Source organism: Conger conger, chromosome 10 (assembly GCF_963514075.1).
Source record: "Conger conger chromosome 10, fConCon1.1, whole genome shotgun sequence".
NCBI classification, from domain to species: domain Eukaryota; kingdom Metazoa; phylum Chordata; class Actinopteri; order Anguilliformes; family Congridae; genus Conger; species Conger conger.
This window is the reverse complement of record NC_083769.1, coordinates 18,717,752-18,727,487: the sequence shown is the minus strand read 5'-3', so window position 1 is coordinate 18,727,487 and position 9,736 is coordinate 18,717,752. Positions and strand designations below refer to the sequence as shown.

Here is a 9,736-nt window from a genome sequence, read left to right as displayed (position 1 = left end):
CAATCTACTTGGTTAATATGGGCTAGCTAGCTATTTTTATCTTGGTAATAGGGGTGAGTCCACCAGTCAGAAACTCTTATGGCGGCAGTTTGAATACCAATTGTAAAGATTATATGTACTTTGCACAAATATACATCATTTCCACGTTGTACTCAACACTTCTCGTTAATATAAACTATTCTGATCAATGCAATGGAATGGACCACAGCGAAGGCATACGACCAGCATGTGAATATATTGCATGCATTTATTGGCATATAATCAGCTTTCTAAAATATGTCAAGATTGTGGGTATTGGCCATACCTGTTCCTTATGGCTCAGCATTTTGCCAAACTATTCTTCCCAGCTGGTGGTTCTTCCCCCATAGCACGGCTGGATCTCAATTATTCTACTTATTACATTCAGCTGATTCATCCCTTTATTGCTCATGAGAAACTGTGCCATCTTTTCCTTTGAAGTGAGCAAAACTGGTGGGACAGGTGCTGGCATGCCCTTCTCTTGAAATAACCAAAAACAGGTACATTATGCTTTTGGGAATTCAGTCTTCTTTCACACTATCTCATTTACCATGACCTGGAAAAAACCCCACATAGTTCTACTCATCAACGATGACCTCTGGTTCCTCGTCCTGCTTCTGCTCAAGCCGCCAGCTCTCCATCCTGCCGCAGAGCTCCTCCAGCCTCAACACCTCCTCCTGCTCCTGCGCGTGGAGCCGCGACAGCTCCTCCAGCTCAGCCTGCTTCTCGGCCATGTCCGCATCGTACTTCTGGATCCAGTTCTCGATCTCTGTCTCCACCCGGGCCTTCTTCTTCCTCAGGCTGGTCTCTGACTCACGGTTCTCGATGGCCAGGCTCTTCAGCTGCACCTGCAACTTGTCGGCCTCCTGCTGCATCTCGTTGCACCGGGCCTCGGAGGCTGTCCTGTCTGCTCGCTTCTGTTCCTCCACTTCGTGCTCCATGCTGTCCAGGACCTCGTCTGATTCCTTCATGGTCAGGTGCATGGAGACCTTGAGCCGGCGGATCAGCTTGTCTTGCTTGGCGATGTCGTTCTGCTTGGTGGCCTCCTCCACCTCGTGCTCCAGCTTGGTAACCATCTCCATGTTCTTTCGGTGCCTGATGGAGAGCTCTTTCAGGTGCCGGTTCCGTTCCCGCACCTCAGCAGGGCCCATGAGCATTTTCTGCATCAGCAGGCCCTGGAGCTCTTTCAGTCCCTCCGCCATCTTGCTGTACTGTCCGGCGGTGGCTTTGGCCCTCAGTTCCCGGCACACGGCCGGCCGGGCCCGTAGGTGACGGAGGATGGTCCAGAGACAGCAGCCAAAGGACTGTTCCAGCTCTGCGGGCATGCCCTGGCCCTCTGCTTGCTCCAGTCGATGGGCGTCCAGCTGTTCCCCCAAGAAATAGTGCTCTTTGAGTGCTCCCACAAGTGTGGGTCCCAGCACTAATGAGAGCCGGTCCAGGTCTGCCATAATTGCAGGTAAGAGCTGAAGCGCCTCCACGTTCCAAATGCAGTCCTCGAGGACCCCATCAACACGCTGGATCTCCAGGGCGGCGAGCTCATCACGGGAGGTATCCAGAGGGTTTGATGAATCTTCCTTAGAACCCATGAAGAAGGCTTGTGATGAAAATTGATGGCTTTTCAAAATCAATATCACAGTGATGCTTCACTTCTGAAATGTATATCCAATATCACTGGATATTTTTTAAGAAAAATGTTTAGCCTCTGTGAAATCACGGAGCTCCTGTGTAGGTGCTCAAATTGGTAGCTTGGACAATCAATTGAGTTGAACGAAGTGATTGCCTTGCAAGTGTAAGCAATCTGTATTTCAATAGTAAAGTTGAATTACGAATTATGACGTCCCAGAAGTTATTGGCAACACTTGGGAGTTGGGGATCTTGGTTGTTATAAAGAATGTCAGCTAATCTAATATAACGCTTAGCAACTATTTTGTTTACGCTGCCATATGAAATGTCTGTATAAAGCAATATAAATATGAATATCACAGGAATATTAAAAGAAAATAAATGTGTTATTTGCAGGCTAGCAACTGCGCAGTTCATAAAATGCACCGAATTCGATTATTTGTAGTAAGTAAACAATAGTAGTTGCTTCAAGTCCCTAATGGTTGTGTTCTGCTACATTCTAGTTCACGGCAAATACGGTGTAGCCTAGTAGTAAAAAAAATAACGATGGATTGATTACCTGGCAGCGTCATTGTCTGAACTTTTAGTGAATGAAGGAAAACAGCACCATTAGCTCCATCATGTTATATCCTAGCGATTCATCTTTATGTTAAAAGGTTCCGAGTTTCTCTTTACATACACTTCCCTAAAAAGGTATTGGAACAGCAAGGTCAACTCTTTTGTTTTTTGCTCTATCCTGAAGACAATTGAGTTTGACATCAAAAGATGTACACTCACCGAGCACTTTGCAAACTGTAGACACTAGTGAGCGTGAAAATCCCAGATCAGTAGTTTCTGAGATACTCAAACCACCCTGTCATTCCGCGGTCAATGTCACTTAGATTAATTTTTTCCCCATTCTGATCGTTGATGTGAGTATAACTGAAGCACCTGACCCGTATCTGCATGATTGTATGCATTGCACTGCTGCCACACAGTTGGCCGATTAGATAATCACATGAATAAGTAGGTGTAATTAAGTAAAAATCTTCCTAATACAGTGCTCGGTGAGTAAATATTTATATAACGTAATACAGCATGTGTACACACACACACACACACACACACACACATGCTGTGTTACGTTATAAAAAGTTATAATTTATTTTATTTGAAAAACATAACTTAAAAGTTATTAAAAAGATATTTATATTTGTAGTATTTTCAGAAATTTTGTTAGAAATAGGCCGTTTTATATTTTTCTTTATTGTGCATTTGTTCTCTTAAAAATAATGTACTACGGGCCTATTCAGACATTTTTAGCTAAAGCTCATGTAATATATTGTGTAATATTCATAGATAAAAGTGCAAATCTCTGTATTTGACATTATCGCACAAATTCCGTGATATTGTCGAAACGACTAGTACTATGACAAGCAATGAGTTTGTAATGAATGAGTTGAGAGGCCTATCAGAACCTGCTTAGTGATCACTTCCCAGAGATAATTTATCTTTGCAGTCATTGCAGAGGGATTTTAAAACAATAGCATAATTTCAAGAGAATAACTTGTCTGCACCAGTGGTGCAGTAACATGCAACTTAATGTGATGATGTGCATTTTGTTAAAATGACAGCCATCTGAACACACATACATTAACATTTTAATTTAAGTTCAGTTAGTTACATTTATTATATTACATTTTACATTCTTCTATACAAGGGTATATGTGTTTTAACGATGTCCTCTTCTTCCTAGCTAGCGCTGCTTGCTTCCAGCTTCAAAGAAGACATCCATTCATTGATGAACATTTGAATCTGTTGATGAAACACAGTGCATGGTTGTGAAATATGATTTCTCTTTCACTTTTACAAACAAGCCTCCGGTGAAAATCTGTTCAAAGCAGTTCATAGGGCAGGTTCGTAGTTTAATTTGTTTCTGAATCTTTCACATTTTCTCCCAATTTGGTGGCCAATTTTACCCAGTTTATTTTCAATCGCCCACGTACTACTGAGGAAACACTGCTTCAACCCTGCCCCGCAGGAAGGAGATCGACATGCATACTTAAAGCCGCACCGTCAATCAGGGGCACTTCTGTTTACCCTGTATGTTTTGTACCCGCCTCAGTAAAGCAATGTGAGATGAGGGCAGACTGTTCTGCTCTCCTTGAAAAAGAATTTTTTTTTTTTTTGCCTCAACAATGTGTGGAAAGGGATGTATGTTCATACAACAGCACCATTTCCAGCTGCCCAGAACTGTCCTCTGGATCCACAGGAAAAGCCTGGCAGAACCTGGAGTTCTTGCACACGTGCCGGTAAAGGTTTAGTGTGCCCATCCTTATCTGCCCAAACAGCATGGTCTTCTTGGCTGCGGTTTTCTGAATACAGGCCCACGTGTTCTCCTGCATGGCAACAAAAGAGCAGGGCGGTATGGATTAAGTTGGACACCAGTGCATACAACACCAGGAAGTTCCCACAGTCGGGTTTCTGATGGGATTGCAGTAGCCTTTTATACAATAATACACAAGAAGGAGCGACTTACCGTGAGATAATGTCACTGCCGTGCTGCGATCGCAGCCACGAGGCTGAAGGCCGACTTCAAGTGTATTATGGCAATTATTCAACAGTTTTAACAACACATTTATACATTTGAAGAAATAAAAACAATACAGTAACTCAGGCTCAAGGTTGTGCAGTTTTAATGACAGAAGGGAGCTCTTCTGAAGTGTGGCTTGGTTACAGATCACTGATACAATGAATCAACCGTAAACATATCAGTTAGGAGTAACTTACAATACGAGGTCCGAACGAACTGTTGTAAAATAATGGTTAAGGAATTGGGCTCACAACTTGGAGGTGGCAGTTTGATTCCTGGGGGCAAGGCTGTTGGGCAAGGTGCTTAATCTGACTTGCTTCACTGAAAATATCCAGCCGTAAAAATCGATTTTATGTCACAAATTGCTGTGGATTAAGAGCATCAGCAAAATGCCTAAGCTATGTAAAGCTCTACAAGCTAAGGCACATAAACAATGCACTACCTTAAGAAAAGGCAAAGTCATCTAAATCTAGTTACTCCTCCAAACCCGGGAGAGTGGGTGAGGATGAAGCCCACAGGATGAATCTTGCAGTTAGGGGAAGAATTCAGGCCCTAGTGGCAGGACGCAGTATGATTTCTACACATTTTCCCCCCATTGGGATTCCACTAACATTATACTGTGGAAATAGGATATCATATTCTATGATTCCCATATGGTAAGCCTATTTGAATTCAGTTGAGATATTGCATAAATTAGGTTTTGTCACCTTGAATGCAACAAAATTCATATGCTACCCCTTGATGATTTGGAGACCAAAGCATTATGCCACTTCAGATTTATAATCTCTCTTTCTTATAACTCATGCAAACCCAAAGTTTATTCATGATTTTTATTTCTCTCTTTTGCTCATCAACCACTCCTCATCCTGAATCATGGTTGAGTTCAAGTATCCTCAGACAGGCTTTGTTAGCATGCAATGTCTGTTTGATCTCCCAAACATGTCCACCTGTCATATATAGAGACACTGCTCACTTGTGTGCTTGGTCACATGCCTAGTCAGATGCACAGGGTAAGTTGCGCGCCTCAGCAAATGAACCAATGAAAAACGCCTGGGCCAAACGAGGGCGCAAAGATTTTACGTCTGAGAATTTGTTGGGGAATAAAAACATCTGTATCTATCTGTGCGCTTAGGGGGGAGAAAATGGACCTCTGACCAAAGAAAAAAATTTGTAGCATAGATACAATTACTGCTTTCAATTTGCTGTCAAGCATGAATGGAGTCCAATGTTTGACAGGGGTGACTTCATATCAACTGGTGAAAGGAATAGCTGGAAGGCTGGCCCCTGGGCCAGACGTCTCACCCAGTGCACGCGGTTCTGCTGAGCTTCATCCAGTGCCCTCTGCAGCTGCGCCAGCCTGCAGTTGAGCTGCATGATGGCGTCGCTGCTCTCCTTGCTGAGGATAGCCAGATTGCTCCGAGCTTTCTGCGCTGCCTCCTGGTTCTGCTGAGTGGTTAGCTGCATGTTGTCCCTGGCCATCATCAAACTGTTGTAGCGTGATATCATTTGAGCAGCATCCTGAATGGAGGAACCAGGGACAGTGAATGCGTTACTGGTGTAATGCAATGACAGCTAGCCCCCCCCCCCCAATCTTATTTAACTCATGTTAAATGAACCGTACTGCTGTAAAAACACCACAGACTGCTGGGGGAATGAGCAAAGCTCCAAAACAAATGGGTGTGAGGTATGAGTTATGGCATCATGTGTCTCCTTCCAATTCCATCTCCAAGCCAGCAGAATTGCTGGTAATCTTGTGACGCAGACAGAAATTTCATAGAAATTCAGGCATAATTTTTTCTCCTTTCATTATAATTACTGCTATTTTAGCACTTTTTATGTATACATACATTTTAAGTATGAAAGGTCCTATATAAATTTTAAAAGTATTATTTTTTCATTATATTATTATTTTGGAATTCATACACCCATCGATTGCTCACAGAGGAATGCACTTTTGTTCTCTTACATTGCAAGCTGCTCTGGATAAGAGCACCTGTTACATGGGTGCAATGTAATGTAATATCGAATGATGTAATAGAATGCATATTGACACCAGACCAATTCCCCCTGCCTCCTAACTAAAATGGTTTGTCCCAGCCCATCCAACCTACGCGCTTGCTGGCCAGCACCACTCGATCCATGCAGTGGTGATACTGTTCATAATTCTGCACACGTTTCTCCAGGCGCTCTTTCAGCTGAACGAGTTCCTTGGTCTCTTCACGGAGGTCGTGCAGGTGCTCCTGCTTCTGATGGGTCAAGAGCTTGTCATGTTTGGCCTTCTTCACTGCAAGCTGTCTGTTCAAGTCTTTAATCTGGGCAAGAAAATAACAAGTTGTGTTCAGTTGCACCGCGGAGCCAAGATTCGAGGAAGCTGGGCTCAGTTGCGCTGGCTTGCCATGTCTTATACCTGGGCGAGCGCTGGCTGGATCCTCGCCGATGCCTCACCTTCAAGTATTCTTTGAAATCCTCCTTACACTTCTCCATTCGTTCCACTGTTTGCCTGAGATGTCCCTTGTGTTCTTCCACAGATCGGAGGGCTGACTCAAATTGCTAGAGTTGGGGGAAACACGGAATTGTAATGAGGATAAGCTGAGAACTGCGCCCTATAACTTTTTACCTGTTTAAGCTTCTTTAGAAATCAAACAATAATAAAGCTAGTACTTGAAGCACATTAAATCTCAGCTAAATAGCAAAAACCCAGAGGTAAAATGACTTTTTTTTTTCATGTGTGGGGCAAATGACAAATAAAGGCTAGTTTATAGTTAGGCAATGTATAATCGGATGATGGATAGCGCTACATTGTCACCAACAATCCATTATCTCTCGACTCATAAAAAGTATAAACCTTCACCGAAACTTTGCCAACCTTCATTGTGAGCTCAAGACATGGAAGCTAGTTCATGACATTTCACTACAAACTATTACAAACTGGCCTGAAGCCTTTCAGAATGAAAGGCAAACTAATCTTATGTCAAATGTATTTTTCAGTCCACAGGAATGTACTCCATGGATTCATGTTGCTTCCACTGCATAAAAATGGTATTTTGTCAAGAATCAGGTCCTTTTTTTTAACCATAAACCATTTAACCAAAAAGTAATATTTTGGTATTTGCTTCCACAAATTAAACCAAGTTTAAGCAGTGCCAAATAAGTCACTTTACAAATGTTTGTTTGAAAGGGTCTCCATTACAAGACTGACTTGTAGCACCATATAAATCTAAGCTCACACCTAACGTGTGGAGGAGACTGAAAATGGCGTACAAACATGCAGAACACTTTTCACTCACCGCCTGCATTCTAAGCTCAGTATTGGCTGCATCTGCATCCTGCTTCCTCTGCATCAGTTTGAGGGAAGAAAATGGCTTTTCGTCTTCATTATCCAGTTCCTATGGAAGGGAAGTGCGATATTACAGTACAACTGGGGCTGTTTAACGTCATTTCCAAAGATTCCATTTCCATTATTCAACAGTACACATGAATACAGATACATACATTCATACATTCATTCATACATTCATACACTTCATTGTACGTCGCTCTGGATAAGAGCCTCTGCTAAATGCCATGTAATGTAATGTAAAAATATGAATGTAAATCATAGTCGGGGATGTACATTAATATGTTGCTCTCTGCAGTTAAATAAAACCCAATTCTGAACCACATTTAATCACAATGACAACCGAGAATATATTGATGTGTCAGAGAAAATGTTGCTGCATTACTCTATGGCTATATTTGCAATGACATGACACACATATCATATTATGAGCCTTACATGTGAGGGTAAGGACAACCTAACCATCCCCAAAAGTTGATTATGTGTTGCATAAAAAATTTAACTTTTAAATGTAAGAATGGTAATGTGGCACTAACAGGAATAAACTGGAAGAATAATGCTGTTTTTGATTATTCAATCGATTGTTAATCTAAGGGCCTTTTTGAGGTTTAAAATTTTGAAGCGTAAGAATGACAACACTTTAGTAAGGTATACAATATCAGGCCGTATACAAGAAAATAAAACATTGGGACAGTGCATCTAGATTTTGTGCTGGCACGTCGTGGAATATATGTACAGGGGGATTTGTTCACGGCAGGGCTTCAGATGATTTCTATGGGACAAGAACAAACCTCACGTCATGAACCTGCAAGCTATTTATTTGCTATGACACATTGGGCCGGTTAATTAAACAAATTAATTTTAGTCCTCGACTAAAATGACTTTTGTAAGGAGAATGTCCATACACACTAGGCTTAATCCGAGTCTGTGAAACTGGCCCGTTAGTCTTATTTGCCATCTATTAGCCAATAACTGTTGCTTGCTGCGCGTATTTGCTAGATAGCTACCAAAACCAAAGAGTTCGGTTAACTGATTTATGGTTTAGTAAGAGGATTTGTCGATCTTGAAATCACGTTGCTAGTTTGCTCAGACTATCAGCTCAGCCCCCCGCCCCCCTCATCTGTTAGTTACTCCCACTAGTACTTAAAAACTTTTCAATGAATTTGCTTTTTATTCCAATTATTCCAGTATGGCAAACCTGGCAACATGTCATCGTGAGATAAAATCCCAATGAATTAACATTATTCAGACAGTCTGTGATAAATCTACCGTTACTAGTTATTCTATGGTAAAACACTACCGTTTTTCATTTTGATTGAAATTATCCCTGAGGAGTCCCATACCATATTTTTCTTCGACATTTTAAACGAAGAGTGGATTTCATTCACAGCAGCTTCGAGTGCGACCTTGTTGTTGAAATACTGTTTTAAATGACAACAAGTAGATTTGCGCATGCGCGATCGCTTCAAGCCCACCACAATCAGTGAGTGGATTCCATTACGCAGGTACAAAACCAGAAGGAACTGGTTTTGACATCTCAGTGGCCTCTGTGGATGACAGATATGTCTGGTGTTGTATACCAGGCGTTGTCATTTTCATGTTCCAGAAATGTTCATTTGGTCGGGGGGAAAGCTGAAAAATGGTATCTCGTGAAATTGCAAACAGCTATACACGGAATCTCAAAAAGTATGCAGCCTACCTTTTTTTTCATAATTATTTTTTCACAGTGCAAATTGCAATCACTATGGTAACAGGATATACCGTTTGAAAGCGTTAACACGGTTCTCTCTTTAAGGTGCCATTGCTTTAGCGACAAAAGTTCCAATTTTTTAAACAAGTGGGTGGCAAAACAAGCGTGGAGGGACCTCACCTTCTCTGTATTTTGGAAATCCACAGACTACATGCATCAAGGTCATGTTCACAGCAAGGGTCCAGCAAAAGAAATGCATATTAGTTCAGTCTAAAAAGCCACAATGATATGTTTCCATTCAAAAACAAAAAATAGTTTCAGTGGGAAAAAAAAAAAACTTCCACTGTCTTTCAGCTTCTGTAACTTTGTTTTTAGTAATATTTAGAGCAATCCTGACTCTTGGAAGACAATCCCCAAAGGGCTACATTTCAGAAGAGACCAGGATTATGCCTGCAGTCAACAGGGTTCAAGAGTAGTAATCATTTTATTTTGGGTA

The 9,736-nt window shown here is 41.7% G+C and overlaps 2 protein-coding genes across 2 annotated transcripts; both read right to left on the bottom strand.

Moving 5' to 3' along the window:
- Positions 1 to 367: 367 nt before the first annotated feature.
- LOC133139484 (dynein regulatory complex protein 10-like) lies at positions 368 to 2,514 on the bottom strand. The gene is made up of 2 exons (XM_061259064.1): positions 2,419 to 2,514; positions 368 to 1,592 (listed from the first exon to the last, which is right to left on the bottom strand). Exon 2 carries the CDS (start codon positions 1,464 to 1,466, stop codon positions 597 to 599), a length of 870 nt encoding a protein of 289 aa, XP_061115048.1. The 5' UTR covers positions 1,467 to 1,592; positions 2,419 to 2,514; the 3' UTR covers positions 368 to 596.
- A 791-nt stretch (positions 2,515 to 3,305) lies between these two features.
- Positions 3,306 to 8,966, bottom strand: LOC133138503 (coiled-coil domain-containing protein 42-like). Its single transcript, XM_061257316.1, has 7 exons — positions 8,894 to 8,966; positions 7,501 to 7,599; positions 6,659 to 6,763; positions 6,325 to 6,525; positions 5,516 to 5,731; positions 3,855 to 4,019; positions 3,306 to 3,435 (listed from the first exon to the last, which is right to left on the bottom strand). Exons 1-7 carry the CDS (start codon positions 8,909 to 8,911, stop codon positions 3,373 to 3,375), a joined length of 867 nt encoding a protein of 288 aa, XP_061113300.1. The 5' UTR covers positions 8,912 to 8,966; the 3' UTR covers positions 3,306 to 3,372.
- Positions 8,967 to 9,736: the final 770 nt, after the last annotated feature.

What these genes read in the sequence shown, in the direction of transcription:
- LOC133138503 (XM_061257316.1), bottom strand. An exon ending in ATTTCAAAGAATACTTGAAG is followed by an intron (nt 6,526 to 6,658) that starts GTGAGGCATCGG and finishes TTTCTTGCCCAG; the next exon opens with ATTAAAGACTTGAACAGACA. An exon ending in AGCAGAACCGCGTGCACTGG is followed by an intron (nt 4,020 to 5,515) that starts GTGAGACGTCTG and finishes GTTGCCATGCAG; the next exon opens with GAGAACACGTGGGCCTGTAT.
- LOC133139484 (XM_061259064.1), bottom strand. Translation starts at nt 1,466, where the DNA reads ATGGCAGACCTGGACCGGCTCTCATTAGTGCTGGGACCCACACTTGTG.